The following is a 17,201-nucleotide window of genomic DNA, read 5'->3' on the forward strand; positions in this document are numbered from 1 at the left end:
TGGTGTGCATCATAAACCTAATCATACCTTATAGTTTGATATGGTGTTGGCGACTATTGATGAGTTGCAGAAACGATGCTCGCGAGTTGCAAAGGGATGGAAGATGACGAGTTGTAGAGGGATGTGCAAGCCCTTGAAGTTGCAGTGGTGACTTGCGGGAAGATGTAAGCCACTGGAGTTGCAAAGGGATGCAAGTGTTGACGGAGTTGCAATGGTCGTAGTGGGAGTAGACGAGGAGGTGAGGAGCTAAAACCCTAGCTCACGGTGGTGAGTTGCAGTGTCGGACTTGATAGTTGCAGTGGGTGGAGAGAGTGGGGGGAGAGTGTGTGTGTGTATGTAAATGAATGAAGAAGACGAGTAGTGAATAGCTGTGGGGGTATTCCAATAATTTACCTCAAAGGGGTATTTGAGTATTTGAGGTTGATGCTGTAAATTTAAATGAGGTGTTGGAGGTATTTTCAAAATTTAATGTTAAGAGGGTATTTCAATAATTATACGTTCATATATGAATTGAGGGTAAAATGATCATTATACTATATTGAGGGTAATATGGATATTTCACCCTTGACTTAACTGGATTTTGGATGGAAAATCACGAGCGTACAACTTGTAATTTTGAGAGTATACAATCTATAATTTAGAGCACTAAAGTGTGCAATCTAGAATTTAAGCCTCATTAAAGCGTGTAATCTGTAATTTACAGTATATATTTTGGTTCAAAACCCTGATATTGACATTTTACCGAAAAATATTAGAAAAATTACATATATTTTATTTCCAGCTATTAGGGTGGAACCCTCACTTTTGGCGCACAAAACTCATAAAGACGCCCTCTTCGTGTTTCTTCTCGAACCGTCTCCCCCAGCAGCAAAGTGTGCTTATCTCTAGGAACAACAAAGGCGGGATCTGTAGATTCTCTACAGACTTCAAAGAGCAGGCTTCATCGACTATTGCAGGTAAATATCTCCTTTATCAAACGACGATTTGATTTTCGTTCTCAAATTTGTATGACTATCTTTACTTCCTCTGATCCCTCATTTTGCTTTTTTTTCTTCTTTTTGATGTGAACCGTGGTGAGATTTCCTCTCTTCTCCTAGCTCATCAACCATTCCTTTCCGTTGTTCTTCTATTTTTCCTTTAAGTTTACATCACTGATTCCGGTGTTCTATTTCTGGTGTCTGTTTGGATTTCTCCGCATACGCTCTCAGTGACAAGGGAACTTAAGAAGGAAGAGAAGCAACCATGCACGCTCCTGTCCTTGTTCTAAGTAAGTTACTATCTTATTTAATGTGCCTTTTACTTGTTACGTATGCATTAACTACGCATTACGTATAAATAAGTAAATGAAAAAGTAGAAAATTTCAGTTTTAAATCGAAGAAAAACCAGTAGTTGCTAGTTATCCGCGGTGCATAGCCTCCGATTGTTTATGGATGTAATACAAAGATGGTGGGTTTAGCTACATTAATTTTCCTAACCTAGAAGTTTCTGTTCTGATTTTAGGGTTCCCTAGTTTTTACACTCGTCAAAAGATAATTAGGAGAAGCAGCAACATTGCTTGATCACCTAGGTTTGATTTGTTTTCAGTGATTGTCACCGTCCCATCATGGGTTCTCAGTTCTCACCGCCTTCTGTGGTCTTAGTTATTAACGCCTGTCCGCTACTTGAAACCGCAAGAAAGAATTTCACAGTGGCCCTTTATAGTGCTTGAGCATGGATATTCATCAGGCCAGACTGGTTTCATTATCTGGAGGCTAACATTTAACTGAAACATGTAATTTTGTTGGATCGTAATATGACATGATTCCTAGGTTTAATGTGCACTTTGGCCTTGCCTGCTGCCTAGAGATGAATGCGTATCTCTTTTTTCTTTTTTGGGTAAACAGATGACTGCATATCTTATGATCAACTTAAATGTTTGAACAGACTGAAATAGGATTTCACTGAGATAGATAGCAGTATGAGAATAAGATTGCATATTGTATTCTTTGCTTGTATGCTAGAGGGAACTTATACATTTACAATATATAACTATATACAAGGATAAAAGGTAGTACATGTGGTGAAACTAAATGTAGTATATATGAATATTCTTTAACATACCCCTCAAAATCAATGTATGAGAATAGTTGCCAACTTGAGTTTGGAAGCTAAGAGTATTGAACTGTCTGCGGGGATGAGCTTTCTTGGTGATCTCGGTATCCTGATCAGACTAGATCGTTGGAAAATAAAAAAGACAGCAATGAACAAGATGTTGAGGTGCAAAGTGATGTGCTTTGGATGTTTGTTTGTGCATTGGAAGTAGCACTGTTGTCATTAAAGCATAGTTATCAAGGAGTCAAGGAGACCAAGGCATTTGGGAGCCTTCTTAAGCACCATGGTGATTAGGAAGTCACAAGGCATCGTCTTGGTGAACAAAGCATGCACCTATTCCATGTGATACAAATAGCATACTAAAACTTATATAATTTACTTATAAGCTAAGCATATACTAAAGAGTTATAATAAAGTAAATTATTATAAAAAAATGTAAAAAATTTTTGTCATAATGCAAGAGCGACTTAGCTTAATAACATATTCTTATGAGCTATATAAATGTGAGAATTATACATACGTCTGTAATGTCAAACTATTAATGAATTTTATGGTGTATGGAATGGAGTTTCTTTTTCTTAGTCTAATCTGATTTCTAATAAATTCCAATCGATTTGATCTATTTTATGATTAGGTTCTTATTTTTATTCTTTTAGCCTTCAACCAATGATCTCATGCTTCTTGTTACATGGTAACAAGGTATACAACCGATACTACCTGACATTATGAAATAAGTTTTAATCATATAATAAAAATCCATAAAAATGAAATCTAGGTACAAAATGTCAAAAAGGCGACAACTCAGCCCATAAGGCGTCAATATTGTATACAAGGTGTCGCCTAGAGAAAAAAGTATGGATTTTTTTTTTTGCATGTACAAAAGGCAGACCATTGCCGTTGTGCCCATAAAACGCCTTTTCACCTTGGCGGACGCTTTGATAACTATATGTCAAAGTGAAGAGTAGTACAATTGGAAGGTCACTCCTATGCTTTTGAGTAGCTAACATAACTATAGAAGTTCAGCATTGCAGATGCCTTGGCGGGCACTTTTTTCTTTTCTTTTTGGGGTGAAAGACACTTCGATAACCATATATCAATGTGAAGAGTAGTACCATTGGAATTTATTACTCCCCATGCTTTACCTACATAACCATAGAAGTTCAGAGGTTGCATCTGCAATGGCACGATTTTCTGCCACGATGCTGCTGTGAGATGCAACACTTTGCTTCTTGGTGCACCCAATAGATGAGGGTATTGCTAAAGAAGTTTCAGAAGCTAGTGATGATTATTGATTAGTGGGTTCTCCAGTGCAGTCAACATAAAAACCGGCAGAGATGAGTGTGCAAGAAAATGTGAACCAAAGAAGACTGTCCTTTTGACATTCTGCAAGATGCGAAGCATGATGGGATAGTGGGCTGAGTTAGTGCTAGACATATATTGAGAGATGCAGTTTATTGCCTAAGCAGTATAAGAATAAATATGAGTCTGATCAGATTCTCTGTTAATTGGTGATAAGAGAGTTGCAAACTGTAGAGAGGAGTGTCATCCCTCCTAAAGATGTTGCTGTTTGGAACCAGGCCTCAGGCATCAGAATGAAGTAAGTCGAGGTGAAGATGAAAGTGAGTCACTGTCGGAGCAGTTTATTTTGCAATTCGACGGGCATGAAATCAATTGGTTTTATCCTTAACTGACATATCCTAACACCGGAAATTAAAGGCCTTAACCTACTGAGAGATCTGTTGCCATGCTCATAGGTGTACTGAATGCCATGGAGGTGATGGACTGTCCTATGGAGGGAAGGCAAAGGGATGTGTATTCAAACATGCATTCTACTATGATCAGTCCAAGAGTCTGTCCCACTTGAGGGTCCTGCACATAACAGCCAATGGTTGGAAAAAGAATATTTGAACCAAGATCACACTACTACCACATAGGGATAGGATTTAAGTTAAGTCTAAGTGCAAAATAGGCAAGTTAAGGGACATTTAGCAGTGGAAAATTACCTATGGGGCTAATAGAAATATGAGAGCCATCAGCCATATGAATGATAGGTTTGTAGTGTTGTTATAAGAGCTTATATTGTGTTCCTTGTGTTTATGTTCAAAACATGTTATAGGGCATGTCTCAAGAAAGGTACTGTGCGTATATATGCAGATGGAAGGTAGTACATGCGTACAAACATGGTTCTCGGGTAAATACAAACATGGTATATGCAAGAATACTCCTAACACATTGGACATGGCTTTTAGATGTCCAACATGGATTTACACACACAGAGACACATTTATAGTACTACATTTTTGGAGGGGAGCATAAATTTTATTAACATTTTGATGTGAACAAGGGCCCTCCTCCCCTTGGCCCAAACCCTGGTGTGGCCCGTGTGGGCCCCAAGTCCCAAACCCAGGTGGCATATCTAGGGCTGGCCAAACCCTAAAAAGGGGCACGGGGCAATTTGGTCACGTTTAGCCCTAATTAGCTGCTGATTCTATTTTCAGAATTTTGGTTTTTCCTCCACTCATGTCTTGAATTCCTAGTTTGAGTTCTAGTGTCATAGGGAGTCTCTTTTAAGTAGGACTCTTTATGGATAATTAGGTCTTTTATTTAAGTCAATTTCTTTTATTTCATGTCGCTGTCATTTAATTGTAAATGGTACCCTAACTTATGAAGGAAACCATAGTTAAGTTAGTTTCTAAGTCCTAGTCGAGTCCAAGTCAAGTCTCCTAGTTAGAGTTAGATTCTTTCTTTCTTGATGTAATGCTATAGATAAGCCATTATTTTCATTGTAAAGACAGTCTAGTTTGCATTGAGTAAAGAGTTGAAGAACTCTTGTGGGAAATTGGGTCGTGGCCTTCTTGGGAGTGTCATGGCCAGATCTTTAAAGTTTCTTGCCTTCAATTGTGGCAATCAACTTCAAGAACCAGTAGCCTTCACCTTCAACAGCAGCTCACCAAGACACCAAGTAAGTTTTACACCACCTGCCCCCATTGCAGCCCTCCCCTCCCCTTCTCTCTCTTGCACTCACTAGGAAACCCTACCCCCTTCCACCGCAACCCCTTAATTCCCTCCCCCCAGCCCGCCAGAACCCCTCTCCTACCCCCTGCAACACACCCAGACCATCCCCCACCTTCCCTAAACTGTGTGGCAACCCCCCAACCCTTCTCTTTCTCTCTCGGCTCTCCCTCTCTCCCCCTTTTCTGACTTTGCAGCAAAAACTGAAAACAGAAAAGAAAGAAAAAAGAGAAGAAAAGATTAGAAGAGAAAGGAAAGGAAAGAAAGAATAAAAGAAAGAGAAAAGATCCAAGAAAGAATCCCCCAAGATCCATTCGCAAAACCCTAATTTTCCCTTTTTTCCAATGAATCCCACCCCATTCAGGTTTTGTTAACTGAGTTTCCTTACCTATCTAAATTATCTCAATTTCCTTTCATTCAACCCTAGGATAATTTTTAGTCCTTCAAAATCATCCCATGGGAATTAGTAAAATCCCAATTTTTCCCTAGCAACCCATATCCTTGCCACAAGTTTACCTTCTACCTTATATCAACCCATAGAATTTTGGTGATTAGTTGCTGGAAGATGCTAGGCTAACCCCTAAACTTTAGGGAATTATTCCAAGAAACCCTAACCATAGAGTTGGGTTACATCATATTTCTTAATACAGTACTGTATTTGAATAATCAAAATAGTAGCCAAGCAAGATCTTTTCATACAGACTTGACAGACTTAAGCATGAGACAAAATTCAGATGTGAAGCAAAGCTGAAACCTGGATATCACAATGAAGATAACATAGCAACCAGGACAACATAGCTCTACAAAGTAGGGGCAAAAGTATGAACCAAATTGGGGTAGGCTGAAGTGTTGAGTACCATTTATGACATCAAAAGGATATCCTGAGATCTAATATCAGGTAGATGGCAGATCTGAATGGTAACTGAAACAGAAATGATCACTATAAGTAGGTTTTTAATAGACAAAGAAAGTGAGGAAGCTATATGAAGGAGTTTACAAAGCAATAATAACAAGAAAGTAAGAGCCCAGCTTCACACTGCAAGCTGGATTGATTGGTTTTGAATACGAACCTAACTTGATCAAACACAAGGTTTCTCTAGAGAGAAGATGGGCTTGCAAAGCAACTTTAATTTCAATTGATGAGTAAGGGATCCACCTTCGTACATAAGTCCCTTTATATAATCAATCGAAAGACATAAACATTAAATACGCCTTCCAACCAGTAGTTAACGCCCACCTGATAATGACTCAACTACTACCTAACTTTTGACAAAGGAAAACTCTTTGACAATGATTTCCTTATTTTCAAAGTACAACCCCTTTTGTTGACTTTGATGAATTTCTCAAGGACTAGACTTGGGCTTAGGTCTAGCCCATGAGGATCATAACATATGAGTAGGTTTTAACCCACTAAAACTGTTCTAGCTCATGAAAGCCATGGGCTGATTTGGTTCATACCCTTCTGACCCATTACACTTCTTTTTTCCTCGCATATGTCTTCAGCCTTGCATTGTTTCTCCTCTACACGTGCTTGTGCACATGAATGCATTTCTCATGTTCAATACTTGGCGAGTATGCATGTTAGTTTTTGTTTAAGACCGCCGTTGTTAATTTTACAACAATGTTGTCTGAAAAATGCATTTTAGACTTGCCTGTGCCTATAGATTCAGCAGCCAACATCTTGAAATGTTGATGAGTTTCAATGCTTATCAGTACATCTTTGTTTCTTATTGTTGTGTTGCATTCTTTTTGTAGAAATTATTTGTCTTCCTATTCATCTGAATGTAGAATCTGGATCTTTACAAGTGACTTTCTACCCTGTTGCTAATCTTTCACTGCTAATCTTTCACTTTCTATGAACTTGATTGAGCAGAGGATTCTCTGAAGCGTGAATCTGGAAGTAAAGTGCAGCATGCAAATATTCAAGCTTCCAAGGTGGATTTATGTTTTCATGTTAATGGTTATGGTTCAATATGTTGCACCTGAATTCTGAAGGCTTTACATCTACTGGTTATTTTCTTCAATAGTTTTCTGATAGTGTTGAGTAATGAGATGAAAACTAGGTGGGTACTACTGTACAAAGTAAAGAAATAAGATGCCACAGTGATTATAATTAAGTCCTGTTGTCGTAGTTGCATAATATGTACTTTATGAGTTTGACCATATTTTCGGATTTGGTTTTGTAAACATGTTCTCGTTAACTGTTTGGCACCATCCTTATTATTTTTTTTCGTATTGTCAAAGTTGCTGGATAAAATTATACATGAAAGTTGCTAGTTTGCACACCCTCTCCCTACCTTCTTACCCCAAAGACCACCCCTACCTGCCCACCCAAAAAAGAAAAACTAGTATCTTTGTCAACTGAAACCCAAAATTTAGAATGCACAAGAAAGGCAAGGGAAAAAAGTAGATGGGTTAATACGGGGAATTTGCTAACATAAAAGGAAAAAAAATTCTTGCTTTGAAGCACTTCCTTTATGTTGTTATTACAGTTTTGGTATTTCCTCTTTCTTAAGGAGTAAACATTTGTTGGTCTTGCAACTTTTTCTCGGGGTCCATTGCTTCATTTTCTTTTGTTAATGGTGAGACTTTTTTAAGGTCCACCATTGGGTTTTGTATTGGTCTTGGGTCCTGGCCGAATAACATTATAACATGGAGACAACCGGATTGTTTCATGGCCTTTAGGGGGGTTGCTGATCATGGGTCATGGCAGCTGGGACCCTAAGTAAAACTCAAGGAGTTTTGAGGATGTGGTTAGCATTAGCAGCACCAGCGTTTTCTTGGGGGGATCTTTGGGACTTCTAAGGAAACAGATTATGAGAATATGCAGTGCATCTGGGTGTGGATTACTCAGAAAGGAGAGGGTGTGATGTAGGGAAACCCGTAGAAACTAGGGGACCTACAAAGTGGGCTACTAGGCTCTTAGAGTGAAACACCTATTCCTGACAAGTAGTAAAAGAAAAAGGAATTGCAGCACCTGAATTCTGATTAATCATGTATATAAGGCAGTTAAAACAGAGAAAGAAACACAATAAGTCCTAACTGATAAGCACAACTAAACAATAATCAATAGGGAAACAAGGGGATGGGGATCTTCGCACCATACGACTAAATGGAATGCAAGAGTATTAAGAAACTTAAAGAAGATAGAGCTGTCCTAATCAATATCAGATTTCTAACAAAGAAATCAGCAATTAACAATGTAAAGGGAATATTAGGAAGTTTTGTTTTAAAGAAAACTGCTGCCAAAGAATAAATGTAAAACTAGAAATATTTAAGAAGAGATAAAGTTACCTGCTGGTTTTAAGCTGCCAAAGCAGGGGTTGAAACATCTAGGAACAGAAATGATAGAAAGAAAATATTTCTGAACAATGATGAAATCCAAGAAGGGACAGGGTTAGGATGGAGAAATACATCAAGGCTGCTGTACAAGAAGTGAGAAAAGAGAAGGAGAAAAGAAAAGAAGAAACAAAAAAAAGGTACGCAGAGAAAGAAGAAAATTCTCACCGACAGAATGTCAGGGAAAGAGGAAGAAAGAAAAAAAAGAAAGAAAACAAAACTGAGAAGAATAGAGAGAATCAATAGAGAAAGAAGAAAGAAGAAAGCAGCTATCCTAGACAAGGAAGAAAAGAAGAGAGAAGTCTGATCACGCAAGAGAGAAAGGAGGAAAGGAGAGGACTTACCTGAGAGAGAGAGAAAACCATGCTAAAGAGATTTGCGCATGAGAGAGAGATAAGTCTTCTGTTTTCATTCATTCATTGCTGCCAAAATGAGTCCCATACAAGATTTAAATGATAAAATTAATCCCTCCTAACCCTACATGCTTAAATTCCCAAAAATAACCCCAACTTAAGTAACAAATATGACCCAAACCTAGACAAATTCAAAATTGAGCCAAAATATACTCCAGGCCCAGCCCACAAAGAACATTAAAATAAAAATAAAAACAATAGCAAGTTAATACCCAACCCACCAAGACTAAAGAAAATAATATGACAAACTGCCTATGAACAGTGCTCTTCATCGAACCATAGGACCCTAGCAATCTGATTATGATAGCCTCCGAAATCATTGTCCATCCACATAGATGCTGTCGTGGAATGATCTCTACGCTGGCGTTGCTGGTAAACTTGAAATTGTCCACTGATGTCCTCATCAGGGTGCTAATTAAAAGTGTGTTGATTATTTATAAAAAAAAAACCCCGAAATGTAGCTTCCCAATAGAGTGTTGTCTGTTCATTCAGTTTTTAGTAGTTCAAGGATTTGACAGAAGATCAACAAGTTTTTACAACTTCGAGATCGAACACTTACTAGTGCATTTGCCTCCTTAGTCCTTACTCGATATTTCTCTATTCTTTTGCACAACTGACCCTGGAAATCACTCCTATGTTCGGATTGTTTACCTAGAAAATTGGCTGAGAAAGTTAAGAGCGTGGGTCTGACGTATAGTGGGGTTAAATAAGAGAAAAGGGAAAGATGGTAAATCAAAGGAAACCACTGTAGTGTTCTACCCCCTTATTATTTTCATTGAGTGGAGTGGAACTGTGGAAGTTGGTGCGTTGGGATAGCAGGGATAGGATCCTCTCTCGATCTTTGCTCACTGTGTTAATTTAATAAAGGCGTCATTGTTGGATTTACTAAACTAAAAATTGGTGGCCTCTTGAAGGTCCTTTTGACGAAGCTGGCATGTTCTTCTCCACCTTTGCTCTTGTTGTAAATTTGCTGAAGTTGTTATCTTCTGATATGCTGAAATATAAAAATAAAAAAACACCAACGAGTTCTTAATGGTCTTTGCTGAAGCTGCCATCCTCTCCTCCACCTTTGCTCCTTCCCTATAATCTGTTTTGGTTTTTGAGTAAACAATATCAATGACCTCCTGCTGAAAAAAAAAGACAGAGGAAAGGCTTGACACCAGGAGACCCAACTAAGATAGCCAGTGTGGAAGATAATGAGAGTATGAGACTTATTTTTGTACTCAACCAGATATATATTTGTACTTACGAGCCAGGCTCTAGTCATTCAGCAAGAGCAACTTCTTAGGTATGTAATAGTTAAACGAATACAGCAGCCTGACCACAAAATTGCAAAAGCCGCATTCAATGGGGAAGTAGTGTTAGTTGCCAATTTCTATTGGAGATTCTGGAGTTCTAAGAGACACGTCACTTGACCTGGAGATGGTGCATCTTTCTTTCTTTTCAAATGTTAGTAAACAGTCACTCTTCTATATAGTTTTTAAGTTTTTGCTGCTTGAATTTGTTTTGCAGGCCGTTGCTGACATCATCCGTACTACTTTGGGCCCCCGTTCGATGCTGAAGATGCTCCTAGATGCTGGAGGAGGTACTTTATATTTTGATTTACTTATTTTACTGGATACCTTCTGGCTGGTCAATCTCTCCACAGCCTACCACTCTATATGTTGAGTTCCTTTTTTCTTTGTTTTAAGTCTGACTGTGATCTTTTGTTGTCTTAGTTATGAGCCTTAGTTGCTAGACCTTGTTTAATTTTCACATATCATACTCAATGCCCATGGTGACATGTAGATATGGAAATTAATAACTTTGAGGGGCTGACATTTTGTGGTGGTCTTCTCTTTCTACTTTGACACTTATATGAGACTACTTGGAGAGATTCATGGAAGGATGCCTTCCATGGGGAGTAGGTTCTTGTGCCCATATGTCAGACTTGGATTTAATGCAGAACTGTTCTGCTTATAACCAGTTAATACCATTAATATGACCAGGTGGCAAAGATTAATCCTGTTTATCCTTGCTCGAAGCTTGAGTAACGTGGGCTGTGACTCTTGTTTACATGTATAACTAGATGTTGAACCCTGACCATGCATTTTCATTTTCTGAACAAGAAGTAAAATGTTCAAGAATCAATCCACTGGTGGTGGATAGAGATTTGACATGAAACTCACATTGTTTGCTTGACCATTTCTTCTTTTTTTTTTAGGGGGGGGGGTTGGATGTGATCTCTCTGATGCTGTCCCGTCTGAGTGGCCATGACTTTTCATTGTGTTCTCTTTCTTTTAACCATTTCATCTTCATGTTGTCATCTGGTCTATACCTCATTCTGTTGGACATGCAGTGGATGCTTCCTATTATAGTGATTGTGCTTTTCCCTCTTTGGTAGCAAGCTCATATAATTTGTTACCTTCAGAAATTGAGTAAACTGATGCATATAAATTTGTAATAATTTGGATTTCCTTTGTTAAATTTTTAATTAGATGGGATAGTTTCCCCATGCGTAAGGATATTCTTATATTTTGTGTTTTTGTCAAATTAATTTGTAATCATCATTCTGAATGCTACTGCTATTCTGAATATTGGATGAGTTTATTTTCCCAGGTATTGTAGTCACCAATGATGGAAATGCTATACTGCGTGAGTTGGACGTTGCCCATCCAGCTGCTAAGGTACACCTATTCAATCTTCTGATTGGTTATTATATCTTTTTTCTTAAATGTTCAACTTTTTTCAAGTCATTCAGATCGATTCACTGGATTCGATGCTCTGGTCTATGATTAGAACTCACTTCCAAATTTGTTTATCCTAAAATGACAGTCTATGATTGAACTGAGTCGCACACAAGATGAGGAAGTGGGGGATGGAACGACTTCAGTAATTATTCTTGGTAAGCCAATATTCATGCCTGCTACTTAGTTGTGTTTTGTGAAACAGAAATTATACTTCTCTCCCTTGACGTTATTACATTATAGCAATGTTCATTTACCACAAGACCAGAAGATAAGACTTTAAGGAAGAGAACATTGCTCAAAGTTGTACCATCGTTGAGAAGATTGATTTGCATCTTTCCTCACATAGGTGAAGTGTGGCATTCCCTAACATGAGGAATCAACAAGATAGTGTCATCGCACCTGTTTAATAGTCAGGTCAATTTGAAGTGGGCTTGCTGGGTTAAAGCATCATCCTTTGGAAGGTCTTGATTTTTCCTGTTTAGCATCAAGACAATTGACTGACCTCTATAAACTTCACTACTGGATATTCCTCTATAGGCCCCGATGTAATAGATACTTTCATGTTTGATTCTATCTGTTTGATTGTGTTAGGTGTGATTTTCTTAGTCTGCAAATAAAGGACCTGTTATAGTGGTGGCTTTTTTTATTTTATTTTATTTTATCTTTTTTCTTTCACTTATTAGTTGTAGTTTTTAATTATTATTTTGGGTTTTTATTTTTATTTCTCTCTTAACATTCTAGAAGGTAATATGCACATTACTGATCTATTTGAATGTAACAATTTTTGATTGTTTAAGCTGGGGAGATGCTTCATGTGGCTGAAGCTTTTATTGACAAGAACTATCACCCTACAGTAATTTGCCGAGGTAATTGAATGTCTTGGAAGATGCTGATCCTTTAATTTATGTTGAGGAATTTATTTTTCCCCCTGTTTAAAACAATAATCTTTAATCCATTGTCACAGCATACAACCAAGCTCTTGAGGATGCCATTGCTGTGCTTGACAAAATTGCTGTGTCGGTTGATGTGAATGATCGTAAGTTCCCAGATGGTTTCTGTAGCTAATAGCGTTCTCTGTTGTTTCAGAAATTTAAGCTGTTATTTTCTGGAATGCCTTAGCTTCTTTCCTTCATTCTGGTAGACAACTTTTTGTCATATGTTTGTACTCAGTAGAATATGTTCTTCACTTCAGTTGTCTTCATTCGTGTTGAAACGTTTCTCCTTAGACAGATCATAAAACTCTTATGTTGAATATGGCAGGTTCTTCAATGCTGGGACTTGTTAGGAGTTGCATTGCTACAAAGTTCACCAGTCAGTTTGGAGATCTCATTTCTGTAAGTAATTTCTGTCTTACTCATTCTGTATTATTATTATTATTTTTTGGGTGGGTTTGTGAATGAAAAATTAGTTACCTGACTATTTGATGTACATGATTGTATTGTTCAGGACTTGGCTATTGAGGCTACGATGACTGTGGGTGTGGATGTTGGCCATGGATTACGTGAAGTGGATATCAAAAAGTATATTAAAGTTGAGAAGGTTCCTGGTGGCCAATTAGAAGATTCTAGGGTGCTGAAAGGGGTTATGATTAACAAAGATGTTGTTGTCCCTGGAAAAATGAGAAGAAAGATTTTGAACCCACGCATCATGCTTCTTGATTGTCCTCTTGAATACAAGAAAGGAGAAAATCAGACAAATGCTGAACTGCTCAAGGAAGAGGACTGGTAAGAATTGGTGTAGGGTGCATATTTTGCATTTTGTTTAACATATGGCCAATCTAAGTGTAATCAGGTTTTGGTACTGTGTCTACTGTTTGCGTAGATCGTTGTTGATTGTTTGACCCTATTGGTGGGTGCAAATGTATTGCAATTTCCACCTTTCCACCTAGTGCTCATTTTAAAGGCTGTGTCAAAAAAGAAAAAGAAAAAGAATCTAGATAGATCACTTGAGCTAGGTGCTTCTGGGTGAAATCTCCCATTTTGACTAGTCATCCTCTTTATCCCACTTCTCCAATTTCAGTACTTATGCCTATTGAAACTTGAGGAAACCTGGCTTGAATCTTGGACAACCTTGTCTACATTAGATACTAGGCTATAAACTTATTGATGCCTGCTAAGCAATGAACATTTACTTGCCATATTATTCATAATTAATTAAATACATGGATGTGATCCCAAGCATGGATTGACTATCTACCAAAGAGCAAATGTGTCATGGCAGGGAAGCAGATTATCTTTAGGCCTATAAATGGGGGTGAATAAATCTTCACTAATGACTTGAAGAAACCTAGTAAGATGATCATTTCGGCCTACGAAGCAGAGAAAGTGATAAAATAAGGTTGCCGAGGCAACACCGTTACAATCATTGGCTTAGGAACCATGGTTAGGCTATTGACTGTACTGGAAATAGCGAGCAAGACTTCCCAAATGTATTCTGGAATTTTTACTTGGATTGCCTTCTGACAGAGTGAGTATGTTGTGAGTTAGTTTAGGGGTAGCACCTGCGTCTTACAGCACCCCATAGAATGACTCCTACATAGTTGAAGAAACTTCAGACTCAACTTCAAGACCTCAGACCGAATGTGTGTTAGACTGTCAGTTGTTCAAGGTAACCTGTGTCTTACAGCACCCCATGGAATGTCACCTATATAGTTGAAGGAAGGAACTGCTGACTCAACTTCAAGACCTGAGACCAAGTGTGTGTTAGACTGTCAGTTGTTCAAGGATGAGCAGTTTTTATGCACTTCTATTGCATCTCATGCAGGATCGTTAATGATCCAATAAAATGAGGTGTGCATGGCACAAATCTTCTTTTAACCTAAATCTACTATCCTTTCAGCGAGTTCAATTAAGATCCAACTTTGTAAACTCCAGTCATTTTTAAAGCCTCATAGTGAAAATGTTTCTAGGTTTTTCATTTCTTCCTGCCAATCCACTCCACCTGGTGGTGGGGTTGATGGTTGTGGTTGTTTGGAGTCTTTTATTTTAGACGTGCATTTTTGTTGGCCAGAATGAAATATCTGGTTCTTTCCAATTAAATATTGGTTAGATTGTCCACACCCCTTTGCATAGAAAAGTAGATGTTATGGTAGAGTGTGTATATGTGAAAATGTTCGTTGTTAATTATGATATATTGCAAACCTGCTGGTTATGTCGTGCTGAGTGTAGCTTGATTTAGTGACAGCTGACTTTTTGGCAGGGGAGTGCTTCTAAAAATGGAAGAAGAATATATCGAGAACATGTGTGCGCAGATTCTGAAATTCAAGCCCGACTTGGTAATCACAGAGAAGGGTCTCAGTGATCTAGCTTGCCATTTCTTGAGCAAGGCAGGGGTCAGTGCTATCAGAAGGTTGAGGAAGACCGATAACAACAGGATTGCTAAGGCATGTGGAGCAGTTGTGGTTAACAGACCAGATGAGCTCCAGGAATCTGATGTTGGTACTGGAGCAGGGGTTTTTGAGGTCAGGAAAATTGGGGATGAGTTCTTTGCATTCATCGAAGAATGCAAAGACCCAAAGGCTTGTACAGTTCTTCTAAGGGGTGCTAGTAAGGACCTCTTAAATGAAGTAGAAAGGAACCTTCAGGTATATTCCTGAAATTCTATTCTGTGAGACTTTGTATTGTGAGATTTCTGTTCTAAGCGACTTTGTATTTGAACAGGATGCCATGTCCGTGGCACGGAATATAATTAAAAATCCAAAGCTTGTTCCTGGTGGTGGTGCTACAGAGCTGACGGTATCTGCTACATTGAAGCAGAAGAGTTCTTCTGTTGAAGGCATAGAAAAGGTGAATTGATTATCTAACAGCAGTATAGTTTGGAAGTAGATACTTTTGGATTGGAATTATCTTATCCAGGCTTTTAATAAAGATAGAACTTTGATTCTAGCGTCCTAGCAGGTATTATATGGTGGATATAATGTTCAGAAATTTCAAAGTCATATGGCACATTGGTCAAGTGTTCACTTGAACACTTGTCATGGGTTCAAGTCCTGGGGAAAAGAAAAACGACAACAAAAGGGGGGAAACAAAAGAGTGAAGTCTACTTATGGGAGTGCCATTTCTTTGGGAAGGCTATACTGACTTTGATACTCACTGAGTGAATAAACAACTGATGACTGTTTTACGTTAAAGGCAACATGTTTTATGCTCCTAGGAGCTGTGATACTCTAGTTGTATGCATTAAAAGTAGCTTGCATATGGTTATATAGAAATCTTTTGGATGAGATGATTAATCCTCTGCATACAATTGTCAACAGTGGCCTTACGAAGCTGCCGCCATAGCCTTTGAAGCAATTCCAAGAACTTTGGCCCAGAACTGTGGTGTGAATGTGATCCGGACAATGACTGCACTGCAGGGAAAGGTAAAGCAGCTGCTAGCAGATATTCAGGAACCCTAAAATTTTATATCTTGTGATAATCAGTAATCTCTATATTTATTATGTTGATTTTCTTTGTTGCAGCATGCAAATGGTGAAAACCCCTGGATTGGTATTGATGGGGTCACTGGTGCTATTGTGGATATGAAAGAGAAGAAGGTATATGTAGCTTTACTGAATTTTTTAATCCATTACTTTGTTTTGAACCAAGGTCTTGTATCTGACTCTCTCTTTTGACTATTCAGATTTGGGATTCATATAATGTGAAGGCACAGACATTCAAGACTGCCATCGAAGCTGCTTGTATGCTGTTGAGGATCGATGACATTGTCAGTGGTATCAAGAAGAAGCAAGCTCCTGGGGCTGGCCAAGGACCATCTAAGCCTACGATTGAAGGGGAAGGCGATGCAGACAATGAACAGATGATTCCAGAGTAGATTCTTCCGGCCTAAGGTTTGTATGTTAGAGTCTTACTATCACATGGAGAAATATCGAAGCGTGGTTTGACATGGATTTTCTTCACTAATCACATTGCCAGTTCCCCCTTTCTGCTGGGGGTTGGGGGTGAGGAATGTGAAACATTTAGAAGGGTTTTTGCATTTTTGAATTCTCCATTGCCTAGTTGAGTGTTTTTAACTTATGGTTCTCATTGCCTGCAACAACCAGTTTAGGACATTGATGAGTGTTAGTGGTGCTGGGTTACGAAGTTTCACAATTTCATTGTGGTAGCACTAAATTTTGGCAAATTAAGTGTTAGGGTTAAATTTATGGTTTCCCATGGATAATGGTTGTAAGTAAAGTCCGCATTGTTTACTGGTTTCAAATTCCATAACTTCAGCAGATTTGTATGGGCGGTATCATTCTGAATTGTTGGCTGGAATTCCCATGCCTCTACCTTAATCTCAAGTTCAATTTCAGATTTGGAAGGTGATAACAGTTGTTGATGCCATATGAAATATATTTGGAACAATAGGTATATTTTATTTAGTTGGGATAAGGTCGAGGAATTGTTACTTTCTGTAGTGCATTGGCAATTTTGGCGTACAAGGAGGGTTAAATGTAACATTTGGCCGATCTCCCCACCATTTGCTTCAGGGCCTTTGTAATGTTCTGAGCGTTTCTTGTTGCTTAGTTTTTCTCTCAACGGAAGATTCACTTATCAGCTGATCTAAAAGGAAAAGAGAGAATCAAAATAGATTTATTAAAAAGAGAAGGGAGTATTAATCAGATGCTCTAATATT

At 38.3% G+C, this 17,201-nt stretch overlaps 1 protein-coding gene across 2 annotated transcripts; it reads left to right on the plus strand.

Annotated features, from left to right (window-relative positions):
- The first annotated feature begins 815 nt into the window (after positions 1 to 815).
- LOC149021934 (TCP-1/cpn60 chaperonin family protein) lies at positions 816 to 16,977 on the plus strand. 2 transcript variants are annotated; one of them, XM_089150136.1, is made up of 15 exons: positions 816 to 956; positions 1,209 to 1,267; positions 6,978 to 7,039; positions 10,369 to 10,441; positions 11,455 to 11,522; positions 11,671 to 11,740; positions 12,383 to 12,451; positions 12,550 to 12,621; positions 12,846 to 12,919; positions 13,032 to 13,309; positions 14,784 to 15,168; positions 15,245 to 15,370; positions 15,841 to 15,945; positions 16,045 to 16,119; positions 16,206 to 16,977. In XM_089150136.1, the coding sequence occupies exons 2-15, from the start codon at positions 1,243 to 1,245 to the stop codon at positions 16,395 to 16,397; spliced, it is 1,674 nt and encodes a 557-aa protein (XP_089006262.1). In that variant the 5' UTR covers positions 816 to 956; positions 1,209 to 1,242; the 3' UTR covers positions 16,398 to 16,977. The 2 variants fall into 2 exon arrangements, with proteins under 2 accessions (XP_089006262.1, XP_089006263.1); XM_089150137.1 differs by having other exon boundaries at positions 1,216 to 1,267.
- The last annotated feature ends 224 nt before the right edge of the window (positions 16,978 to 17,201 follow it).

This window comes from Hakea prostrata, chromosome 3 (assembly GCF_041222555.1).
Source record: "Hakea prostrata isolate BN-2017 chromosome 3, UWA_Hpros_2, whole genome shotgun sequence".
Taxonomy (NCBI): domain Eukaryota; kingdom Viridiplantae; phylum Streptophyta; class Magnoliopsida; order Proteales; family Proteaceae; genus Hakea; species Hakea prostrata.

Bases quoted from the DNA above. Each gene is read 5' to 3' on its own strand.
- LOC149021934 (XM_089150136.1), top strand. From the start codon at position 1,243: ATGCACGCTCCTGTCCTTGTTCTAA. The intron at 11,523-11,670 runs GTACACCTATTC...CTAAAATGACAG, and splicing joins TTGCCCATCCAGCTGCTAAG to TCTATGATTGAACTGAGTCG. The intron at 12,920-13,031 runs GTAAGTAATTTC...TGTATTGTTCAG, and splicing joins AGTTTGGAGATCTCATTTCT to GACTTGGCTATTGAGGCTAC.